This window comes from Tasmannia lanceolata, unplaced genomic scaffold (genome assembly GCF_043159265.1).
Source record: "Tasmannia lanceolata isolate RefF3 unplaced genomic scaffold, GAP_Taslan_0.1 ptg000013l, whole genome shotgun sequence".
Classification (NCBI taxonomy): Eukaryota; Viridiplantae; Streptophyta; class Magnoliopsida; order Canellales; family Winteraceae; genus Tasmannia; species Tasmannia lanceolata.
The window spans coordinates 257,297-283,505 of NW_027518690.1; the positions used below are offsets into that span (position 1 = coordinate 257,297).

General features: G+C 37.3%; 1 protein-coding gene across 1 annotated transcript in view; it reads left to right on the top strand.

The window, feature by feature from the left end:
- Positions 1–26,209, top strand: part of LOC143889384 (cullin-associated NEDD8-dissociated protein 1-like) — a 36,610-nt gene extending 10,401 nt beyond the window's left edge. The window contains exons 12-29 of the mRNA XM_077393557.1: positions 93–177; positions 250–351; positions 448–546; positions 2,890–3,000; positions 3,078–3,161; positions 3,240–3,380; positions 3,938–4,030; positions 4,141–4,262; positions 4,399–4,561; positions 4,982–5,221; positions 10,959–11,207; positions 11,306–11,491; positions 12,582–12,728; positions 12,902–13,018; positions 13,512–13,680; positions 16,115–16,192; positions 16,312–16,450; positions 25,679–26,209. Of these exons, the coding sequence (XP_077249672.1) occupies positions 93–177; positions 250–351; positions 448–546; positions 2,890–3,000; positions 3,078–3,161; positions 3,240–3,380; positions 3,938–4,030; positions 4,141–4,262; positions 4,399–4,561; positions 4,982–5,221; positions 10,959–11,207; positions 11,306–11,491; positions 12,582–12,728; positions 12,902–13,018; positions 13,512–13,680; positions 16,115–16,192; positions 16,312–16,450; positions 25,679–25,775 (2,422 nt within the window). The 3' untranslated portion in view covers positions 25,776–26,209. The remainder of the gene's footprint in view (positions 1–92; positions 178–249; positions 352–447; positions 547–2,889; positions 3,001–3,077; positions 3,162–3,239; positions 3,381–3,937; positions 4,031–4,140; positions 4,263–4,398; positions 4,562–4,981; positions 5,222–10,958; positions 11,208–11,305; positions 11,492–12,581; positions 12,729–12,901; positions 13,019–13,511; positions 13,681–16,114; positions 16,193–16,311; positions 16,451–25,678) is intronic.

Genomic DNA, 26,209 nt, shown 5'->3' on the forward strand with positions numbered 1-26,209 from the left:
TCATTTCATTTCAATTTTTTCTTTACATTTGAGTCTATTGGAAAAGAGCTACAGATTGTTAGCCGCTAATGGCTATTTTTATTTCATTGCAGTCCGTTATGTTTGCTGAAACAAGAAGTATCAAAAATTGTTAAATCTATAAATAGGCAGCTGCGCGAAAAGTCCATTAAAACGAAGGTAGGGAAAGCATTCTGTTATTTTCTGGTTCATTGTGGAACAGTTCTGATTTGCTTTTTAATTTGCGTGCAGGTTGGTTCATTTTCTGTGTTAAAAGAACTAGTTGTTGTTTTACCAGACTGCCTCGCTGACCATATTGGATCACTGGTTTCTGGAATTGGGAAAGCATTAAGTGTAAGTTAAACCTATTTGTGTGAGAAATGATTGATGGTTGGTTTCATTTCTACGTATGCTCATATGATGTCCATCAACCTCCTTTTTCTCTTCTAGGACAAATCCTCCACCTCAAATTTGAAGATTGAGGCTCTCATTTTTACTAGATTAGTTATGGCATCACACTCACCTTCCGTTTTCCACCCTTACATAAAGGTAATGTTCAAACCTTCATCTCATTGAAGTTCTTGCCTTCTATGGTGGTTGCTGCTGTAATTTATTCTTTTGCAAGACATATTTGTGGATGTGTGAATTTTTTCAATGCAATGCTTGAAACTTTTAGCAGCATTAAACAGTTTTAACTTGAAAGGCTGGAATGTAATGAAAAAGAATTAGGGCTGAATCAAACCAGAACGGAGAGGAGAATTAAGTTGAAAAAAAAAATGGAGAAGTTGAAAAGAAGATCAAACACCTTATTGTCTGAATGAGGTTTTTGAACCTAAGGATAATGAAGGTCTTTCTCCTGGTCATATTATGCTGGGGAATAATTCCACTTTTGGAGGAGTGACTTTGGAAGGTGGGGGAGGAAAGAGACACCCTTTGGTGGAAAATCATTGTGAATAAATGTGTGAGATTTGTAGGAATGGGAGTGTCGGATGGTCTCTAGGTGTTTAGGTTCGGGCGAATACTGGTTTGTGCGCGGGGCAGCATGTAAATAACAAGCTTTTGATTTGAATTTCTTCTGGGTGTTGGGGGATGGGAGACTGGATTAGGTTTTGCGAAGATCTTTGGTCGTGTGTGGCGTACTTATGGCATGCTTGGAAGGGGGGGGGGGGGGGGGGGGGGGGTACCTGAACTTCAATGGAAGCTCTTGGGGCAATTTGGGATGGATTGAGAGAGGTCATCAAGGTGTACTTGTTGGCGTCGTTGGGTCTTATAAAATGGTATTTCATACACTTATTCTTGGCCTTCACAATTTTTTGCTATATCTTTACGGAGTCCATTAGTTGAGGGTGGATCTTCAAATGTCTAGACCAGGTGTTGAGAGTTTGTTTGGGACCTTGGAGGCTATCAAATGTGATAGTGGAGATAATTTTTTTTTTGAGAAGTGAAGATAATTTGTGTAGGGAGCTATCGACCAATTATGTTCTCCTCACTTGAATTGTGGATGATGGTGGATTATGTCTCTGGTAGGTGCTTATAAATGAGTTGCATATAGGGTTTTCTAATGGTCTAAGTTTTTTGGAGATCATCCCCCATCTATTTTTGTATGTTTTTTAATCTAATGGATAGTTTTAAAACTCCCCTGCGTCATCATCGACTCCCCTTTACCTTGGCAGCATTCTGCGTTTTGCCCTGGAGAGTCTATAGAAAATCCTTTGACTTTCCCGAATTATGACTGCGTCAACCGAGCACTCAGCCATTGTTCGCAACAAATTTCACATGCATGAAAAAGAGAATCACACACATAAAATAAATTGGGATTGGGATTTTACTATATTCCCTATTTTATAAAATTTCAAGTCCAATAGCCATGTCAACCAAGTACTCGACCGTGTCGTGCCGAGTTGAGTAGGATTTTCTTTGGCCGTGTTCAATGGAATCTAACCTCCATGGAAGAAGAAGAATAGAAGAGAGGAAAAGTGAGGGAGAAAGAGTAAAAAAAGATTACTCACATAATGTTATATAACCCTTACGCTTTATTTATCACCCTTAAATACGGAAGTTTCTTCCAAAATCTACACCCTATATTTATAACCCTTACCTAAAATTCTCTATCACAGATGGCCAAGCACTCGAACCTCTAGCTCTAATGGCTGTATCACTATCCAATTCCATATCTTTTGCTCACATATTTTTTCAACAATAATCTTCTTGGAAAGCACATTATGTGCTTCTCCTATGTTGTTAGTATTAAATATGTGAATTGGGAGTTGATCCCCTCAAGGAGAAATGAGGATATCTATGAGGAAATTGTAGTCCTTTAGCAGTGCCTCATCCATTTAGAAGCAAATGTATAGAAGAGGTACCTCTTTCTCAGATTGTTAGTCGAACCAATCAAGAATAAAAGGCGTATGGGAGGTAGGTTATCTCTCTACTGACTTCATTTCACCTTTCTGCAAGGGGTAGAAGCTTTTTCACTCAACCATTCCTTCTAATATTCGGTAGGGAACTGAGGTGAGGTAAGTTTTTGGCAGCTTAAGCATACCTTTTCGAATGATCAATCTTTTTTGCAGTTTTTTATTCATTGCCGTCTGTTTTTCCTTGTGTCGATTGTCCATACTCCATACCTGCCATTTGTCATGATTTTTTTTTTCCTCGGTAGCTTTCTCTTTTCTTTGTGTGCACTGTTTATGGGCTGGGGAATACAGACTTATAGGATGAGATGCCTTTCCTGTTCCTTTTGTATACACTGTTTATTGGCTACTCATGAACTCTCTCTTCTTGTTGAGTTAAACATGATATTTGTTCCATTCTAACATATAACTGTCTTAGAAATGTGAGATGGATGCCATTGCTTAGTCATCTAATGAAGAGCTACAATCAATGTCATTGTAGGCCCTTTCGACTCCTATTTTATCTGCCGTTAGTGAGCGCTATTATAAAGTCACTGCTGAGGCTTTAAGAGTCTGTGGAGAGCTTGTTCGTGTTGTGCGCCCAAATTTTCAGGTGATAGTTGTCTGGCTTCATTTTTGTCTTGGGAATGTTAACATTCTATTGCCTAACTTATTTGTCATGTGATGAAGGCTTGTGCTTTTGATTTCAAACCATATGTTCATCCAATCTATTATGCCATCTTGACGCGTCTGGCTAATCAAGATCAAGATCAGGTCCGTCAAACTGCAAACCACAATTGATTTATAAATTTTTCTTTTTTTTTCTTACATAAATGTATATTTTTTCTTCAGGAGGTTAAGGAGTGCGCTATTTCTTGCATGGGTCTTGTCATTTCAACTTTTGGTGATAATCTCCGAATGGAGTTACCTGCATGCCTTCCCGTTCTTGTTGATCGTATGGGGAACGAGATAACACGACTTACAGCAGTAAAGGTAATTTTTTTTCTAGAAATAACCACCTATTTCTATCAAGTGGATCTCTTTTATAGTTTCTTAAATTCTTGTTTTATGTAAGTTATGTTGTAAAAATGCTTTCAAAAGGAATACTGCTCTGGGATCTTTTTCAGAGTTAGTTTTTACCAAATGGAATATGTTGACTTACCTTTCCTCTTCATGCGTTCATCACTGCACTTTGAGGTGGTTTTGTTGGTTCCTTTACCAATGTATGCATGGACAAGTATTGTTGCAAGTACTTTTTTGTGATTATCAATTATTTGTTAAGGTTAAATTCCATTTATACTATTGGAAATGTATTAAATTACACACGTTCCTTTAGTTTTGTCATTCATATTCCCAATATTAAAAAAAAACTTTTTCAATGTAATCTAAGTCTCAACAGCTTAAAAAATCGTTACTTACCGGCACCCACCCCAGGAATCAGGAGTACTTTCTTGGAATTCTGTTGAGTGCTCTAAAATTTGATTTTTCTCTTTCTGGTGCTTTCTCTTATTTCTTTGTTTTATTTTCTATCGACTTCGAAATTGGTCCAGGCATTTGCTGTAATTGCTAGCTCACCACTTAAGATAGATCTATCATGTGTTTTGGAGCAAGTTGTTGCAGAGTTAACAGCTTTCCTGCGAAAGGTACATATATAGCAACTCTTACCGCACAATTGAATGATCGTCTACTTTTATAACCCTTACTTCCAGTATTTTGATTTTTCTCTTTGTGGCATAACTAACTTTCAAAATAGGCTAACCGGGCATTGAGGCAGGCAACGTTGGGGACACTAAATTCCCTTGTCGTTGCCTATGGTGACAGAATTGGTTCATCAGCTTATGAAGTTATAATTGTTGAACTTTCTACACTTATAAGGTTTGTTCTCTTCTCTAATCTATGTGTTTGATCAATCATAGTTATTCTTTTTTAAAGTATACTGAGCTGGTTACCTTCGGATTCTGGCATATTGTTTTGACGCCTTATTCTTACATTCTCACGCATTTTTGTGCAGTGATTCAGACTTACACATGACCGCTCTGGCTTTGGAACTCTGTTGCACATTGATGGCTGACAAGAAGTCAAACCAAAATGTTGGTTTGACTGTTAGATATAAAGTTCTTCCACAGGCACTCATATTAATCAGAAGCTCTTTGTTGCAGGGTCAAGCCCTTCATGTATGAACAGAACTTCATGCTGGTATTGCAGCCCCTATGTCACAAATATCGTTCTCGGGAATTTCTCTGCTAAGGAAAATCTCAGGATATATTATTTATTTTTTATTTTTTTGGGTTTATATTGGGAAGAAATGATAAAAATAAAATTATTTATAAGATATATAAATATATAAAATTTATGAAAAAAGTATAAAATAAAAATATCAGTATAATATCGTGATATTATAGCGATATTTTTATGATAAAAATGAAAACATCGCTATATTTTTAAAATTTCGGGATTATTACGAGAGTTTGTTGTTTTATCAAAATGTCGCGATAAAAACGCGATATTTTGAAAATATCGGAGATATTTGTGACATAGGCTGCATCAACATGCTGCTTGCGTTCACTAAAATTCTTGTTGTTTCAATACTGCAGGCATTGCAAAGATTTTTTGCTGCTCTAGTCCATTCAGCAAATACAAGCTTTGATTCATTATTAGATTCTCTTCTTTCCAGTGCTAAACCATCTCCCCAGTCAGGTGGCCTGGCAAAGCAGGCTTTGTATTCCGTCGCTCAATGTGTGGCAGTTCTCTGCCTTGCTGCTGGTGATCAGAAATGTGCATCTACAGTAGAAATGCTTACAAACGTCCTCAAAGACAATAGCACTAGCAATTCGGTAAGGTTTTCTTCTCATGTATCTTTCGCCTGTTTTTTTTTTTTTTTTGAATGATATCTTTCGCCTGTGCGTGCTGCCAATATTTGTCAGTTGCCTTCATTCTTGTTCTTGATGGTACAGTTGAATTTGAGTACCCTAAAATATTGAGCCAATGTCGATATTGTGCGCCCCCTCTCCTTAAAAGTTTATACAATCCGTGTTAAGTGTCTAAGAATATTTGGACTATCAGATGTTTTGTGGCTCTAGCCCCCCTGCCTTGCTAAGCTGGGTCCTTTTATTAAGTTGCTCAATTTGTGGCTGTATCCAGGGCAGGTTGGTTTAGTAGAGCATGACTATGCCAGTTTAAAGGGGCTTTCTGTTATGGCCCATTCTGAAAAATTGACACGACGGGCTAGTGGTGCTGGGGCTCTGGGACATCGTGCACAAAAATGTTGATGGTCTTTTTGTGCACATTTGAGACTGGATTTGATTCCATCAAGATGGTCTATGGTATTCAGAGGGTGTCTCTGTCTCCATGCTTTTCTTTGATGGAATTTTTTGTTTGGGGCCGGCATTTCAAGTTAACGTATAAAAAGTCGATCCAAATAGATTCATCCGGGCTGCTTTTAAGGAGCAGGCTAGTTGACTCTAAATTTCTTCATTTGTCCAGTCTTTTACTTGTAAATATTAAACACAAAAATATTGAATTGATGGAAATAAAAAAAAGTAAGAAAAAAATGAACATTGTGTTTAACTAAAATATGAAGTGATGGAAATAAAAAAAAGTAAGAAAAAAATGAACATTGTGTTTAACTAAAATATGAAGTGATGGAATTACTCTTAAAACCATAAAAATAGGAATAGTTATGATTTTTTTTTACAATAATTAGACTGAGATATAATAAAAATAATAAATCATTGTTGCCTACTCTTTTCTTGAATGTAGGTGAAATTATGACTATTAAACTTTGATAATCTATGGAAGTTAGACACATTATTTTCAATTCCAGTCAGGTGGTCGTAAATTGAAAAATCAGAAAACAATTACAAAGTAACATTAGTGTTAACCTAAAGTAAAAATTTCGCCCATTTTACGAAACCAACCATCCATCAAGCTCAAGCTACAAATTGCCATCCATTAAATCTAACTAGCTCCAAATATGCCCTTGAAGAGCCTAATATGCTCAGAAACAAATGTAAGTATTGATTGGAAGCAAGTTCCTTCCAAATCCCCTCTCTAAAACACACTCAAGGGCACCGTCTTTCTTCTCCTTCAATACAAAAAGAGCTCAATTTCTCGAAGTCCACCGACTTCCTGCCATTCGAGGAAAAAAGAAGAAAATGTCTCTGATGTAGAAGCAATGAGTGGATGGAAATGGAGGTGATTTCTGCGAAAGATAAGTGATGGATAGAAAACGAGGACATGGTTGTAGAAGTACAAGTGAAAGGGAAAGGGGTTCGAGGAAGGAGAAGCCATGGGTGACTAGTGTGACACACTTAATGGTGCAGAGTTCCTAGTAGATGGATTTGGTACAACTCAATGGAGGAATGGCGGTTGAGACTTGAGAGAGAGAGAGGGGACACCGATAAAACATAAAGCGGGCATCAAAGTGAGGTCCAGAGCAAGCATCAGTAGCCAAACACATTGGAGCCTTAATAATAGGGCTAGGTGGATTAGTAGATTCAGAAGTTGTTGGACCGGTCGATATAAGCTATAGACGAAGCAGATTCTTAGGGGTCGATAAAGCAGTCAATATAGTTTGGATCCCATTGTTCATTCCTATGCGATGCGTCTGTTTTTTCTCAATATAGTTTGGATCAATTGATCACCCTCACTATGGAGTCACTGGTCAATAAGCTTGTTATGGGCACTAGCCTAGCCCACTTGTCGCCCGACATCTGGATCACATTGGGCCACATACAATGGGGAGAGAGAGTAAACATGAGGGAGAGGGTTGATGGAGATGACGGTCTGAGGTTACATCATTGGATCGTTACCATACATATATGAAGCATCAAGCATGTACTTTACTGATTGTATGTGGAGGGTCTGAGAGTACATGATTGGCTACGTTATTGGATCATTACTGTCCATATATGAAAGGACGTACTTTATTGATAGCGTGGAGGATCTGGTAGTACATGATTGTACATTATTGTCCATATTTGCAAGGAGCATGTACTTTTGGGGTTGTTCACCACAGGGATAGAAATTCTTGGATAAGCTATTCCTAGGATTGGCTACCCTGCTTGTATAGTATATCCTAACCATTGGGGCTGTTCTCATAGAGTATTTGGAAACAATCCCTTTAATTTCTTTTTTCCCTTTCCAAATAAAAATTGGTGTGCGCGTATATATAATGTTAAGAGTGGGTTTATTTCTGGACACCACTAAAGTGGGGTCATTTTGGCCATTCCATGTAGCCATATTCTCACTTACATATAAAAAATATTTTCGTGTGAGAGGGAGACAGATTTTATCTCACAGTTTCTCTCCTTTCTTCTTCTCTATTCTCTTCTCTACTCTCATGGAAGATAGGATACCTCTAAGTCTCTAACATGGCCTTTTCTTTCCTTCCTCATGGTATCCTTTCTTATTATTTTTTTTTTCCTTCACATCCTATTCTAGCCAAAACCCTAACGTTTGACTTTTACCCTAACCACAAACCTTTTTCAACCAAAACTTTGGTGAATCATCATCACTTTTTTACCCCAACCCATTTTTTTTTCCTTTTTTTTAATCTCCATTAATTTTGGCAAACCCTAGCTTCTCCTTCACTTTGGGTTTTTCAATATCTCATCACCTTCCATCATTACGAACCCTAAATCTTAATTTTTCCTCATCCATTTCTCTCTCCAAATCCAACTGCCCACCCCCTTTGACCATAGTTTTGTGTTTTCTCTACTTCAAACCCTAGCCGCCCCTCCTCCCACTCCATTTACATCGTTGTTGCCTATATACATACCCTATTTTCTTCTTTTTCATTCGTTTCCAATCAAATCAGTCCCCAATCTTCTTTAATCTGCCATATTTATGTGCTAAATATCCATCATTTCTCTTATTCAACTCTGTTGTGGGTTCCTGGATGATGTCTGGCGCTTCTCACTTCTTCGTAGTGCTTTTGGGTGAAGTTCTTGGTTTTGGAATTCTCTGCTGATGTGCGGGACAACAAGTGTTGGTGTGTGCGTTGTTCCGATTTGGTGGTTGTTGACTCACATTGATAGTGGATGTGGAGCTAGTTGATGGTTGGCCTCCCCCTGTTGGATTTTCTGATGTTATTGGTGGTTTTTCATGTGATTTGCTAGTTGATTGGTTTCAGTAGTGATTTGCTTGTTGGTTGTCTGTTGGTGGAGTTGGAAGGGGCTACTAGTTCGTAGTTGTTGGTTGCTTGTTTTTGCTGAGGATTGTTACCTCCCTTATTACTTATTGTGTGGTTTGTGGTAATTGATGATTATATATATATTCCTCGGGTTGCTTGCAGTAATTGTGGAGATTTGATATGACGACTCCTACTTCTTCGACTGTGGCTTCCGAGTCCTCTACGACCCTCCTTGTGGTTCTGATAACTTATGTCAAATTGAATGGCAAGAACTATCCTGCGTGGTCGTGGTCTCTTCAAATTTACCTTAAGGCTCAAGGGAAAACTAGTTATCTTACATAGACTCTTCCTTCATAAGAAAGTAAGGAACATGTTTAGTGTAACCAGGAAGATGCATACATTCAGACTCTCCTCTTTCATAGCATGGAGCCACAGATTGTAGAGCACATGATGTTTCTTGACACGACCAAAGAGATATGGGATCATGCTAAAACATTGTATTCGGGTGAAAATAATCCGATGCGGATTTGTGACACTTACTCGGCTCTACGACGTCTGGAGCATGGTGATCGGGTGGTTTTTTATTACTATTTCGAGTTTCCTTACCTTTGTGAGCAACTTGACACATTCCAACCCTTCTCTATAGATCCTGTGGGCGAAACAGAGAAGTGACTTAAGAGTTGTTCAGTTCCTCAATGGTTTGGGCCATGATTTTTTACCGATTCAACAGCGGATTATAGGGCAGGAATCTTTGCCGTCCCTCACAGAGACATTCTCTCGAGTTTAGCGTGCCCTGAGGCTAGAGGTCCCTGTTGATTCTTCCATCGAGTGTTCTGCTCTTGCAATGCATACTGGTTCAGGTAGTGGTACACGTGGTGGCCGTGGTCGTGGTGGTAGAGATTCAGGGGGAGGCCTTGGATTTGGTGGCCGTGGATCCCATTACTGTACATATTGTGGCTATGAGGGTCATATTGTAGGCTTTTGCTACGATTTACATCGTTACTGTACACATTGTGGCTATGAGGGTCATATTGTAGGCTTTTGCTACGATTTTCATCCAGCGCTGCGACCTTCCTATGCTGTCCATAATGTCTCTGGAGTGAACTTGTGTCAATGACGAACATATGTCAATAAACAAGCACATCACACATTCATTAATATAATTACCGATTCATGTCATAAAATAAATCTTTATTGATTAACAAATGTCATTCTACTGGCTTTTCAGAGCATATATTCTAACAATGTTAAGAGTGGGCGTATTTCTGGACACCACTAACGTGGGGTCATTTTGGTCATTCCATGTAACCCTATTCTCACTTACATATAAGTAGTGTTTTCATGTGAGAGGGAGACAAATTTTCTCCTTTCTTCTTCTCTAATATCTTCTCTACTCTCATGGAAGATAGGATACCTCTAACATATAATATAAACTGTATGTGAGATATATATATATATATATATATATATATATATATATATATATATATATATATATATAGAGAGAGAGAGAGAGAGAGAGAGAGAGAGAGAGAGAGAGAGAGAGAGAGAGAGAGAGAGAGAGAGTTCCTAAGGTGTCACCTCATATATCTTATATGAGGTGGCACTCACAAAACATAAGGGGCCCACATTTTTGGGGTGATCGAAACCACTCATTTGAAAGGCCCTTAGATGGATATGGTGCCTACAAAAAATCAGGTCCATAGGATCATCCTAACCCTTCCATTTATGGAGGTTAAAAATGGGCAGATTTATGGAGGTTTATACCCATCCATTTCAACCTCCACAAATGGAAGGGTTAGGATGATCCTATGAAGTTGATTTTTTGGGCACACCCTATCTATGTGAGGGCCTATCATATGAATGCTTTGGATCATCCAAACAAAGTGGGCCCCTTATGTTTTTAAGCGCCACCTCACATAAGCTATATGAGGTGACACCTTAGGAACTCTATTCTCATATATATATATATATATATATATATATATATATATATATATATATATATCACATTTTCCTCATAATACACGATTTGCATATAGTAAGTATTATACATTGGATAATATACTGTATGTAATATGATTGCAGAAATACTGAATTTTCCAAGTCAAATAAGTTTGTGTTGGGACATGATTAGATATTGATTATTTAATTTAACTTTATGGCCGACAAAAAAAAGTTGTGGTGACACAGCATTGATTCCTGCCCTTATTGTTTTTCTTTTGTTTGCAATTGTTTTCCTTTTCCCATTCATGCAATTTTCTCTTTATGGAAGTAGATCTAAAGATGGTAATGATCCATCTTGGTTCTTTTTGCTAATAAGATTTGCCATTCGAAAAAAAAAAACTAAAGATAGTAATGATTCTTGATAACATTTGAAACGATGTTTTTTTCTTTGCTTAAAAATCTTGTGTAATTGCTCCTCACTTGTTTTTCAGGCTAAACAACATCTGGCCTTGCTATGTTTAGGAGAAATTGGGAGAAGAAAAGATCTCAGCCCACATGCACACATTGAGAATATTGTTATTGAGTCTTTCCAATCTCCATTTGAAGAAATAAAATCAGCGGCTTCTTATGCTCTCGGAAATATAGCTGTTGGGAATCTGTCCAAATACTTGCCTTTTATCTTGGATCAAATTGATAACCAACAGAAAAAGCAGTACCTCTTGCTTCATTCCTTGAAAGAGGTGTGTTTACTTGTGGTTTGAATTCTCTTAGGTACTATATTCATATGTCCTGATGTCTTATTTTAATCTTTTTTTATTATTTGTCTTCCATCTTGCAGGTTATAGCAAGACACTCTATTGATAAAGCTGGTCAGGCCGATTTTCAGGATACAAATGTCGAGAAGATATTGAAATTGCTTTTTAACCACTGTGAAAGTGAGGAAGAGGGGGTTCGCAATGTAGTAGCTGAATGTCTTGGAAAAATTGCGCTTATTGAGCCCAAGAAGCTAGTGCCTGCACTTAAGGTATTAACTCCAATAAAATAGTAAGCCAAATTAATTTCTTATGTCCTGTTCCATTTGGTTTTATCTTAGAGCACTGCTTGAGTCTTACGTGGGTGGGTTATTTGGGGTCCTCCACTAATTCTCATTATTGGGATCGTTGGGACCTATAACAATACAAGCGGGGAGCCTCTTTCTTGCCCACCATTCCCACTAATGTAATGAGCATCGGACAACCTGTCATGGAGGTCTAATCTTATATTTTTTAAATTGAAATTAACATATACCGTACTAAGGTTCGTAACAAGAATAGTAATCTTGACACATTTGGACATGACTAATTTCTTTCTTTTTCTTTTTTTCTGTTTGTTTAATTTTTTCAACACTGGTGTGTAGAAGTTTCATTGTTTTTTCAAACTTATTTAATTTCTTTGTTTTCTATTTTTTAATATGTCAGCACATCAAGTGTGGTGAAGTTACTGTGTCTGAAATCCAGCTTCTGTCTCCAATACTTATAGACATGTCCATGTCTAAAATATGAACAGAATTATGGGAGGACACTGTATTTCAAAAGATTGACTTATTAAACTTACATGTGGGACATATTTCAGACATGTTAATCTAATTACAGGAAAAGGTACCGCAGTGTATCTGTTTCATTTTTCCGGTTTTACTTAGATACTTGTCATTCGACTTTTTATCATTCTGCTTATATATGTAATTTTCCTTTTCATCTTATTCTGTTATAAACATATATTTATATCATAGAATATGTTTCATATTAGCATGTGGATGTTATATTATGTTGGTCCTTCAATGGTAGTTGTGTGTAGGCATTAAGTGATAATGATAATTGTATTTCCTTGACAAAAGTTTTACTGAAACACCATTTCCCAAAATTGCAATCCACCACACACACACACACACACACACACACACACACACACACACACACACACACACCACACACACACATATGGCTACGATTATAACTTTTGGTGTTCTTGTCCAAGTTAGTGCGTAATTTGGTATTTGGCTGTTTAGCACTGCAGAGTTTTGAATTTATTTTAGTTTTGTGATGCAATGTTTTTGTTAAACCCATGCACTTCTACAGGTGAGAACCACTAGTCCAACAGCTTTCACAAGAGCCACAGTTGTGATTGCTGTAAAATATTCTATTGTTGAGCGGCCAGAAAAAATAGATGATATTATATACCCTGAGATCTCCTCATTCTTGATGCTAATTAGAGATGAAGACCGGGTAGGCGACATAATTTTATGATTATTTATAAAAAAAAATGATCTTATATAGCTTGAATATATATATATATATATATATATATATATATATATATATATATATATATATATATATATTGAATGGTATATAGCTGGAATATATTAACTTCTATTCTTCTTCAAATGGTTTTGCAGCATGTTAGACGTGCGGCTGTCCTAGCCCTGAGTACAGCAGCTCACAATAAGCCAAACCTTATTAAGGGCCTACTTCCCGAACTTTTGCCACTTCTTTATGACCAGACTGTTATTAAGGTATGCAATGCTTTGCAGGATTAAATGGGTAGGACATAGTTAGTGAGGAACATTAAAGGCTCCAAGTGCTTGGGCACAACATTGTTGGGCCCCACTTTGAAAGTTCACCAGAAGTGTTGGTTGTGCCAGGTGTAATTGGAGATAATATATATTTTATTTCTCCTGTTTTGGGCTCAGATATAAACGGGCTAGATTGACTTTGAACTCAGGTCTTGCCCATTGACACCTGTTGTTGTTCTAACATTCACTATAATATGGTTATGGTGATCATTGTTTTAAATTTCAGCCGAAATCCGAAATTTTGGATTTCAGTTGTGTCCGAAATCTGAAAATTTCAGATTGTGGCCAAAATTTGGTCATTTTGTTCGAAATTGTAAAAATTACTGCTGAAATGACCGAAATTTGAAAAATAATTTCAGTTTCGGTAGGGATCGGAACTGAAATTTAAATCCATGACGGTGATAACTTTTGTTAACTACTGTTTGTGATGCAGCAAGAATTGATAAGGACAGTTGATCTTGGTCCTTTTAAGCACATCGTAGATGATGGTCTTGAGCTTAGAAAAGCAGCTTTTGAATGTGTAGACACATTGCTGGACAGTTGTCTTGATCAAGTGAATCCATCGTCTTTCATTGTTCCTTATCTTAAATCCGGTTTAGATGGTGAGTATTCACCTCTGCTGTTTTTATCTTTCACATTCTCTGATAACTGTGTTTTATTAACTCAGGCCTTCTTGCCAGTATGTTTTTGTTTTAAGCATGGAAGAGTTGTGATATGAAAAGGTTTTACCCGGATGCTTAGATAATTTTGTGCCTTATTTACTTTGGAATGGGTAACATTGGAACTCAATGAAAAAGTAATAATATTTATTTGAACTTGCATATGCCGTTGTCAGACACTGATGTGGTCTCTGAAATAGAGAACTAGCAAATCTGGCACAGTATCATCTAGATGCTGTCAACAAAACAGCCTTTGACCTATCTCGATTGGACCTACAATCAAAAGAAACTCCAGCGCAAAATTTTTCCCTATTGGGCCTATAATTTGGGCCTTCACAGCCAAAAACTAGTAAAGAAAAAAATTGGAATGAGACTGCATAATTTCCAGATACGATGTCAGCACAATGTCATCTTTTCATCTTGATATTATGTTGACGTCAGCTGTAGCCACCCAGCTTAAAAAAAGGAAAGAGAAAAAGCAATAGTGGGCATTTTTATTTATTAATATTGGGGATTTTTAATTGTTTTGTTGTCTGTTCCTATTTTCTTTCTACTTTTCTTGCTCTCTTTTCCTTGTATTTTTGCTTGCTTCGTTTCTTTGTATTTGACGACCATCCCGGTCTTTATTAATGAAACTATTGACCATTCAAAAAAATAAAATAATGGGAGGTTTTTAATGGGTTTCTGGGTGAAGTTCAGAGGGGTTTCTAAAAACCCACTCCTGCATGCATATGTATGGCACTTTGCATGGGTTTGTAATATCTGAATTTGAAATTTTAGGAGAAAATTGGAAGAATTGGAACTGTATGACTTGGAAGAGGTAAGAAAACACGACACTTTGGAAACCACAGAGGAGGTTCCAACTTATGAAATTTCTGTATTTATAAAAGTGTAATCCACAGTTCTATTTTCAGTCAAGTTGGGAGGTTAAAGATTAGAGTTTTATGGATACTTATTTTGGTATATTGATGTAAGGTGGGTAGAGGCTATGGTACCCAGATACAAATATGGACATAGACCTAAGTTATAAATTCCGTTTCGTTCCGGCGATTGGAACGGAACTTTTCGGGGTTTTATCCATTTCTTTCGGTGTTTCGTTCGAAACTTTTCTCTCCACTATGACGATTGAATTTTTTTTTTGAATTGTTAAAAATATGAAAAAAAATCTGAAATAATTAAAAAAAAGAAAAAGAAACGGGACATAATTCCGTCTGGAACGGAGTGGAGGGTTTCCGTTCCGGAATCCCGACCGGAACGTTCCATTCTGGCAATTCCGGCCGTAACGGAATGGAATTCATAACTAGGACATAGACACATACATGAGAAACAGAACTAATAGTAAATTTAGAATAGCATCTACACGACACATGTTCAAAATTATAATTGCAAATATGTGACACTAACACGCAAAAAGTATTATAGTTAATTAAAAAAGATTGATATATGTTTCAAACGTTATAGTTATATTGACCATCAGAAATATCCATTATCAGAATACGAATATCGGTATCGTAGCCTGTCAGACACGGTACGTTGGGCCTACAAAAGTATCCGAGTATCATAGGTTAAAGAGTTTTTAATTGTATTGGGATCCTTAAAGGTTGGTTTGTAGGTCTTATAGATGGATAATTTATGTGTTATATTTGTTGGATATTTCATACTTGTAAACTTTGTGTCGTGCTTATAGTTGCTCGATTTTGAGCTTCAAGACTCACTTTGTATTTGTTCTTATTCCACCTTATTTCTGTTTTGATTTTATCAATAACGAGCTGCATAATCACCCTGGCTCACCCATCACTCATTGCCTGACATCACTCATTGCCTGACACAATAACCTTGGCAGATAATATTGAATATGTAAGTATAATTTATACAATCATGTTTCTAATATTCTAATTAAACCAAATAATTCCAGATAACTAGAAGAATGAAAAATTAAGGTTTGTCTACATGGCAATGTCAAAGTGTGTCTGAGAAGCTTATTTGACATTGCATTTTATTTGAAAATTGGGCTGTCCTTGTTGCACGGCATATCTCCTTAATAAAATTTCGTGACACATTTCCCTGAATCCCAACCACGAGTCTTGTTCAGCCAATAGTTGCTTTTCTTCACGATCAGTTTTATCTACACAGTTTGCAATATGTGGCAATATTTTGCAATGGGTGGTTTATGGTGGGGGTTTGAGTGGAGGGATGAGAGGGCGGGTGAGTGGTTTTACTGATTGAGCCAACTTGGTAATCATGGTTCTTTTAATGCCAGTTCAGTCATTTTGGGATGTAATTGACATAATCCTGTTTAGTGTTTTTTTTTTTTTTTTGAAACATCGATGTTAATGACTGTAAGTCTGTAACCTAGAACTTTTTTTTTTCTTTCCAGATCATTACGATGTTAAAATGCCTTGCCATCTTATCCTCTCAAAACTTGCAGACAAGTGTCATGCTGCCGTCCATGCTGGTAGGTTTAATGCTTAAGGAATTTGTATTGTTCTGTGTTGCCATTGATACGAGAATCGATCGAATTTTGTATATCTTGTAGACTTGAGTCTCAGGGTCTGGTCAATTTTTACTATGCAGTTTTGGACTCTTTGGTTGATCCTCTCGAAAAGACTATCAATTTCAAGCCAAAGCAGGATGCTGTGAAGCAAGAAGTGGATCGTAATGAAGACATGATCCGGAGTGCTCTGCGAGCAATTGCCTCCTTGAACCGCATAAGGTGTGGCTCATCTTATGTCTTGTTATCATAAAACTATGCATGCTAAATTAGTATTGTCTTAGCTGATGGTTATGTGGTGGTTCCTATTCCTTGGTTGCATTTGGATCTTCTACATTGAAAAGAATCTATTTGTGGTGGCATTGCTTATTGTTTTTTTCATCTTGGTTGCATCGGGTAAATTGATCTTTTCAATGGCAAAAAATATCAATAGTTGATGTGTAAAAAGTGATACATTGAAATAATCGCTTCTTCTACGCCTCTTGAGTTTTGTTGCTATCACCAGTCGTGTGACTTAGTTTAGTAAGTAGTTTTGAAGCTGCTTGATTAAAGTCTATAATTAGTTTACAAATGGTTATGTAAAAAGGAAAAAGATAAAAAATAGTTTTTCCTAGCACCCATATTGATGCTGAAGATTTCTATATTAAGTGATACACATCAATATTTTATGATTAGTTTATAAATGGCAATGTAAAAAGAAAAAAAAAATCAGGTTTCACCTGGTAGTACCCATGTTGATGCATTCTCTTACAAAGCAACTATTAGAAAATGGGTGTCCTTGCTACATGGTTGCCAGCCATTTAAACAGGTTGATGCAGGACAATACCTAATCTAGGGAAAATCCTACACTCCTAATGGGATAATGGTTTTAGGAAAGGCTTAGGGTTAACTCGGAAGACTCAAAACTTCTAAAGGGACTAACCTAGGGCTGATTTAATGAAGGTTTAATTAACGGGCAGCAGCAATATCGAGGCTTAGAATGCACTCAATAACTAGAAGGAACATAATTAGCATGAAATAAACCTTATACAAATCAACCAATAGGTAAAGCTCTTTCAGGTGAATTGTTAATGACAAAATTAGGCCTAAACTATGTTTTACGCATGTAACCAATTAAAATAACTAAAAGCTAATGTAAGTACCAATGAAATAGATGTAACACAAGCATGGAAATAATAATATCCAATGAAGAAAAACAAAAATAATGTCCAGCAGCAGTAAAAGGCTCAAAACGGTCCAGTTTTGGGGTGTACGGGTATTTTGGTAATTTGGCAGATCTGGGATTTTGGTTTAATACTGCTGTCCAAATCTTAGGTTAAGGTTTAGAAGGTAAAAGAAAGGTTAATCTAGGGTTTATGCTCTGATTTGATGGTAGGTTTAGCCTAGGGTTCACAAAAAAATAGTTTTAGGGCTTGAAAAGGGTGAAAATTGCAATATGGCTCAAAAGGGGTTTGCAGTTAGGGTTCTTGGGTGTTTAGGCTGAGGTTTAATCATAAAAACAATCCCTCAAAATCTCATAACAAGATCTTGGAGAACAAGGGAGATCTATGGATTTTGGGTTTTTCTAGTTTTAGGGTAAATAACAAAGAACATAGAAAATCTGATTTACTAACCTTGTTTGTGTTGATTTGATTGAAGAAATAGAAGACAATAGAAGATAATAGATGAGATGAGATGAGAGAAGAATAGCTCCAAACCACGAAGAGGAGAAGAGGTGTCCAAGCCACAATAGCTCTCACAAAAAATTCTCAATTCTATTCAATATTCAAAAAGTCTTTTACATTGCTTTCATAAGATGTATTTATAAGAAAAGAAACCCTAGAAGATAACTTAAAGTTAAAAACTAATCTCAACCATTCATCTAATGCAAAGTAAACTAAGTAAAGATAAAAACTTACCGCTTAGGGTTAACTCAGAAGACTTAAAACTTCTAAAGGGACTAACCTAGGGCTGATTTAATGAAGGTTAAATTAACGGGTAGCAGCAATATCGAGGCTTAGAATGCATTCAATAATTAGAAGGAACATAATTAGTATGAAATAAACCCTATACAAATCAACCAATAGGTAAAGCTCTTTCAAGTGAATTGTTAATGACAAAATTAGGCGCCAAACGGATGAGATTTGATGCCTAAAAAGTAGGCTACAAATAAAATGACGAAAATAGAAAGTAAATAATAAAAAAAGACGACAATGTCTGTGACTCATGCTAGAGTCCCTGCCATCAGTCTCGTCCATGTCTATGCTTGTAAACCTTAGTTTCCAGATCTATTGAGCTTAACTGATTTGTGGCGTTTACTATCTATCCCAAAAGCAATTGCTGATGGGAAAGGCGCTACCATTATCTCTATAAGAGTTGCTGGTACAAGGCCTAGGACCATGCAACCAACCTTCGATCTGGGTCCAGTACCCGGCCAGGCCAACAATGCCCCTGGTTATCTTTCATGGCTTGGTCTCGCTAGTAGTAGTCTCATTTCCTACCATCGGTAGCAGCATCAGTCTATTTCCCTTCTCCTCGGCAGTCTGAGTCGAGTTGGCAGCTGTAGAAGCCGTTTCCGGTCATTGTTACATCGACTATAATGGAGAAGCCGTTCCCACGATGGCGATATGCCGGACGCCTGTGAGATTGGGTCCCCCTCACCCACAAACACATCCCCCCCACAACCAACAATGACCCCGGGGGGATTCGAACCTGAGACGTGGCTCTGATACCACCTATAGGATCGTGGTGCTCACCATCTATCCCAAAAGCAATTGCTGATGGGAAAGGCGCTACCGTTATCTTTATTAAGAGTCCAGACCAGGGGGCATTGATGGCACAAGGCCTAAGAGCACGCAGCCAACCTCCGATTTGGGTCCAGTGCCCGCCCAAGCCAACAACTGCAAGGTCTAATTCCCATTTCCTTGTCATACAAGGCATCCCTTTTCTTGGTTTTTGGGGTTTATAATTGTTTTGAGGGAAGTGTTATTTCATTGCAGAGGTGCACTTTGGTCACTTTACTTGCTTTCACTGTTTCACCATAGGCTTGGTCCCTTCACTTTGGTTTGCCAAAGGAGCTGACCAATTCATAGAGAGGTTTATAGCTGATAGCTTGTGTTGCTCTTGTTTCATTGAAGACTGTCATCACACTTGCAGGTCTTAGGTCCTACGATGTTGCGGATCGGAGTCTTCTGGTGCAATCTTACAACCTTTTTTTCAGGAATTAGGAATGGGTGCTTATCTTGAGGTTGGTTTAGGCTGGAGTCTTTATGGCCATATAAGCCATGATGATGTCATCCATTTTTTGGGGTGTGATTATTCACTTTATTGATGACATGCTTAGGTTTCAAATCTGATTTTTTTGTAGTTAGCCATGCCGTTCATTATGGCGAAGTGATATTATTTAAGGTTCTGTTCCGCACCCTGTAAAGCCCATGTAAATCAAATTGGGGCTAATGCTTTACGAGATTAAATTTCTCTGGAGTAAAATTTTATGCTTGAATTATTTTTGACTATTTCTTTGTGCACAACAAACTAGGGAATAAATTTTTCCAGTGTTTCTTTTAACACTAATTTTACCCCTGTAGATGTTTTAACTTTCTAAGCTGTCCATTTTACATCAAATATATTGAAGGGTTTGAGTGATCTTCTGGAGAATATTTTTGAGGTACAACCTATCTATGGTGGGGACCAATAACTGAATGGGTTAGATCATACAAATAGGTGGGCCTGATGTAAACATCATATAATACTATATCTATAACTAGTCATACATAACAAACAGTTCATCTAACATTGAAACAAGTGGGCTGCATGAAATCAAGTTGCATATCCTTTACAGATCGAGATATAGGTCAATGTGTCATTACCAATGACGACTGAAACTATTGGTGAAGATGATTATCAACCGATTTCTTGGGTTTATTGGCCTGTATTTTCCTCCCAAAGTAATCTCAAATTCTCAATAAAGAAAAATGGTTCCTCAGGCGATAAATCCTGTGATATTTGATTTACTAGTATGGATCGACATGACCAAGACATCCTTCCTTTAAAAATGTAGGGATAATCGGGCCGTTCTTCTACCCATTTTGAGGTTAAGGTGGAGAGATGGATGAGATGGTGTATCTCAACCATGGATCTATTAGTGATGATAAATGGGGCGTATGTAGCCTTCTTCTGCCTGCGTCACATGTTGTAAGAAAAATGGGACTCATATGTCGCATCTATCTTACCCTTAATACGCAAGATTGGCACTTCACACAACTGTTGAAGACGGTTAACTGATACTGGAGAAAAAATCTCCAGTGGAATGGAGACTTGGGTCCCCTTTGGATGTCTAAACATTATTTGTATATAATCTTACATGCAGATATGGCTTGGATGTTAAATGTAATTATTCACAAATAATAGTTATAAAAGTTTATAAAAATGAGAGAGTTAATGTCTTCCAAAGAGGCCTTGATGTCCCATATGCAATTTAGATTAACTTCAAATAATTTTATTCACAACTAAGGACCCATTTTGTTTTCATCCAAAGAGGCCCTTAATCTTCCTGCTAGTGAAAAAGTGAGGATCACACAGCTTTTGTTGCTACTGCATAGTAGACATGGATTGGGAAGCATATCCGTTCTTGGTTAGGGGTTATTTGCTTTCTGGTTAGTTTACCAGAGGCCCTTAATCTTCATGCATGAGGGTCAGACAACTTTTGTCATAGTTTTAAATTTCCCCCAAAATCGGCATGAAACGACCGAAATGTTTCCATTCCCATCCCCACCGCAACACATATTGAAACCGAAATGCATAACGAAACCAAAATCAGAAGTGTATTATTAGTGGTATACTATAACACTTTGTGTTACATAATTGTATTTATATGAATTGCATGTGAAATGTGATATATGTATTATATATAAATATTTATATTACTTACATGTGAAATATGGTATGTACTGAATTATTCACATGTGCGACAATCCATGCCACTAAGTGTTCCATGTTGTTAAACCATTATGGGTGGTTTTTTTTTGCTTATTTAATGGTTTTTAGTATGTGAAACCGAAATCAGTAGTGTATTATTAGTGGTATGCTATAACACTTTGTGTTACATAAGTGTATTTATATGAATTGCATGTGAACTGTGATATATGTATCAGTGTTTAAAAACTCGCTGACTCGGCTCGGAACTTGGCTGAGTCGACTCGGTTTCGTGCAGACCTCATCTTGGAGTCGCAGATTCGGCGAGTCCGGGCCGAGTCAAACATGAATATCACTTTTCTCTCGGATGGGATGGACTAGCATGCGAATCTTCGCAATCCGTGACTCCGACCGATTCATCTTCCCAAAACATATTTTCGAATCTAAAACATGAAAAAGAAGACAAAAAAAAAAAGATCTGTGCTTGATTTATTCAACAAAAAAATCCCATTTTTACCTATAAATCGATGTTCAATGCCTCCATTTTCATTCACCCCCAATCGCCCTTAGTTTCTTTGCAAAACCCTTTTCCCTAGTTCCAAAACCATTTCAGCGGAAGAAAAAAAATTTCTTCTGGTTCGTAGGTTTCTTTGCCAAGAGGAAGAAGAAAGGTTTTTTTTCCCCTAGTTTCCTTATCTGCTAAGGTAAGTCAAACGAAGCCCTAGGCATAAAGCTTTTATGATATTTATTTAATATAAATTGGGATATGATACATCCGGCTCTTTTCTTACTTGGGACAATCCCATCTATGTAAAAGAACTGATATAAATAATCGAAGGTGGCTGTCTCAAGAAACAAAACTGGGTGTAGCATATTAAATGACACTTTCGGTCCTTTTTCTTACTTGGGACAGCCCACTTTAAGTAAAAGAAATGCAACAAGGTGGCTGTCCCAAGTAAAAAAACTGGGCGCATATAATACAACACTTCTATTGTTAAGAAAAAGAAAGTCTCTTTTCCAAATTGCTTTGAAATTGTAAATGCCATTTATATCACACTGCCAGCTGCCAGCCACCAAAATTATAAATGGTGATGGATTTTGATGTTCAAAAGTCAAAAAAATTTGGGCGGTATGCATAGGCGGCAACTGAAATGTTTTGTGGGATTAATTTAAGGGATAACTACTAGAAACCCCTAGATAAAATCATATCTACGGGAATCCCCCTAGATAAAATCATAGCTTTTAAGTTTTTTCGAATTTTTTCATTTATTTTTATAAAAAAATACTACTCATCTGACTTGGCCGCGTCAACCGCGTTCTTAACCGCGTCTGCGTCGAAACCGCGTTTTTAAACACTGATATGTATTATATATAAATATTTATATAACTTACATGTGAAATGTGGTATGTTTTGAATTATTGACATGTGGGACAATCCATGCCACTAAGTGTTCCATGTTGTTAAACCATTATGGGTGGTTTTTTTTTTTTTTTTTTGCTTATGTAATAGTTTTTAGTATGTGTCTGTGCTTATTTTTAGCATTTCCTAAAGTTTCATCTTAAATATCCATTGTTTTTTTGTTTCTATACATTTCTGTAATTTCACAATATTTTCACTAAAATTTCCATATGAAACCGACATGTTTCCATTTCCATCACGACTGAAACTGAAACCTAAAGGCTAAAGCCTTGGCTTTTGTTACAACTGCCGAGCAGACATGGATTGGGCCACATATCTTTCTGGGTTATTGGTCATTTGCTTTCTGGTTAGTTTATGAGAGGCAGAGAGATTTATAGCCTTCATAATAAGGTTAAAAGCAAAAATTTGGATTTTGTATTTGATCTAGTTTAGGTTAATCTAAGCATTTGCTGCCATAGTTGTTTGAATACCTCACAGTTGTGTTTGATTATCAGAAGTTTACAAACAGATAGAACCAACTGAATTCTACCACCAGCTTCTCTACCCTTGTTTGATCCATATTTCTATCGGATTTGGACCGGATCTCGACCCAAGAATGAAATATATTTAATAGATTAAAAAGGAAAAATGACACAATCAAATATTTAGGCTGTCACAGCAGAAAAAAGAGGGAAGAAGAAGAAAAGAGAAACAAAGGAAATGACAAACTACATGTTACTTCTTCCACAAGGTAATAAATTCTTCTCAAAAAAAGAAAGAAGAGGAAACTACAGACTATCATTAAAAAACGAAGAAACTAATGCAATCGTTTGACTATCTTCCTCCTTGATATTTTCTCTTCTATTCCCTTTATGTATTGTATTGTATATTCCCCTGTATCTTGCTTTGGGCTTTTTTGCCCCTTTTAATAGATCATAATTACCTCTTCAGAAAAAGAAGAAGAAGAAGAAACTAGAGACATCATTCTAAAAGAAAAAAAAATAAATATAGAAACTACAGACTAGGGAATTCGATCGAATAATCCTCTCTTGTAAATGGGGAAAAGAATAATACCAACGAAGGGAGGGTGAAAAAGGCATATCTCATTGTTTGGAATTGTGCAACAAATGAGAATCCTTGAATCCGAGGAGGATGTTTGCAAGCCCGTAGAGATAGAGTACTAACTGATAAATGTCCAAGGAGCCAATAATCTTCCCAAGGATACTTCCCTCAGCCTTTTGGCATTGACAAAAACACTCATCAGCTCCTCCATCTGAACTGTCACTGCCCCATTTACACCCTTCAATCCCTTACCGTCAACACACTCCTCTATGACACGGTCAACAAACTCGGCCTAACTTCCCTGAACTGTGAGACAAGCACGGGACCATGAGCTTGATCCGGCTGATCTGGGCCGTCGATGGATCTTTTCAAGTAGTGGAACATGGCAAGGACTTTTCGTCGCCGGGGTTCTTGATGAAAAGATCGGAGATGGGTGAAGACATTGGGGTGGAGCCAATGTAGAGGAATGGTGAGCAGAGGAGTTGGGTTATGTTTTTTTTGAATGGTAGCAATTTCATTCCATGAAAAGGAAGACCGAGATGGTCCACCCAAAAGTACAAATCAAAGAAGAATACATAGAATTGGGACTGTCAAGGGGGGAGGAAATCAAATAACTCCAAACTCAACTTTCCCACACCACCTTTGGCAAGTCTATCTACATCTTCATTAGCAGATCTTCTGACATGCAAGAAGATTACAGACGAGCCAAGCACTCGATCAAAAATCTCATCGAAAAAGTGGGAAAATCTCCACGGAAGAACAGCCGATACATTCTTGGAATCACCCTTCACGATCATCATAGCCAAACAATCACGATCCATCATTTTGATACCTTGATGAACCGCCCTAACTTCAGCCCCATTAGAGTCAGCCACTCAGCCACCCCAATAGGGTCAGAAAAGTACCAGAGAACTAAACCCGAACAATCTATACAAACACCACCTATACCAGCGGGCCCTGGATTGCCTAAACTAGAGCCATCAAAGTTAGACTTCAGCAACCCCGAAGGAGTTGGGTTATGTTGTGGAGGGCGGCAAGATTTAGGGTTTGATGTATGCGTGGAAATGGTTGTGGAGCATCTGGACATGGGCAGAGAGGAGTTCAGAGGAAGAGAGGTGGAGATAGGAATTGAAGAGTGGCATCGGACATGGAATGGAGGAGAGAGCTTTAAGTCGTATTTGATTTTACAGTGGAAATCAAATACCGCTGATTTGGGGTAAGTCGTATTTTAGGGAAGAGGGTAAACATGACATCCCTCCTGAATTATTTTATAGGGGCAAAGTGGGTAAAACAAAATTATGCCAAACGAGGCACTGGGTATTTGGGTAGGGCATAAAAGGTTGTTTTCCATGGGTTTTATAGGACGTGGAGAGGTCCCTGTGTGAAATCTGATGGGAAAGAAGCAGAAGCCTTGTCATGGTTCGCATAATGCGATTTAGTATGGTGTGGTTGCCTAATATGCCTAGTTTGACATTTTTTTTCTTTATATTTTTTCCTTCAATGACTCTCTCTCTCTCTCTAAAAAATGCAGAGTAGGACAGTTGGATGTTCCCCATGGTTGGGTGGTGTATATGCGAATTTGCTTCTGTCACTCTATACGAGCACCTTGCTCAGGACAAATATTTGAAAATTTTTCTAAGGGACTTACTTTACCTAATAGACTTCTAATTTCATATAATCACTTAAATCTCTTTCTTATATGAAGTTTATTCAACAATGCCTTGAAGTAGATGTATTTGGATTTCTGTATGAGTTGACGGCACAACCAAAGACCTGCTAGGAACAAAAGTTATACTATTTATGTTACATAGGTGCAATAATGGATACAATATAGTAGTGTTATTTAGACTAGCAATGTCAAGTACAAGTTTGGCTAGTTATATACGATTAGATTCCTCATCCTATTGTCTCAATAAATCACAGGACTAAAGAAATTTAGATATATGTTTCTATCTTTGCCCAAGTTCACACAATGTATGTCCATATCTGGGATTTTTGTTAGTTCTTAAATAGAATATTATAGCACATTACATGTTGATTTATCTTAAAACTCCTTTGTAATTCTATTCCTCAATGGCCTTTTATTTTGTTTGCAGTGGAGGTGACTGCAGTCTGAAGTTCAAGATGCTAGTGAACAGCATAATGAAGAACAACTCGCTTTCTGAAAAGTACGCTTCCGTGCGGTGCGAGTGATAGCATCTCTCTTATTTTGGCACCCACACATTTTTACCGTCTTAATGAGCCGCATGGGAAGTCATGGAGAAAGAGCAATACCCATCATCGAGAAAGAACCTGCTGGAGCTTCTCCATGTAAAAGGTTTTATGATTTTTATTATTCATCACTTTTTAGATTTATTCCTTATGTTTTACAGCCTCCATTTCAAAATAGAAACGAAAATCCAGCCTTTGGTGGCCTTTGATTACAATCCGAAACAAGAAAGAAGGAATTATCATTGATCTGGGTGTTCAGTCATGAGGGTTTGGTCCTCTTTAGGTTTGTTTCTTATATTTACACCCGCTCATGTGAGAATGGGAATGGAAATCAAGAACAAAAAGAGAAAAAACAAAGGAACCAATTGTATTGGAAAGATGTTCAGATATAATTTCTGTAAATTGGTCTTCTTCCT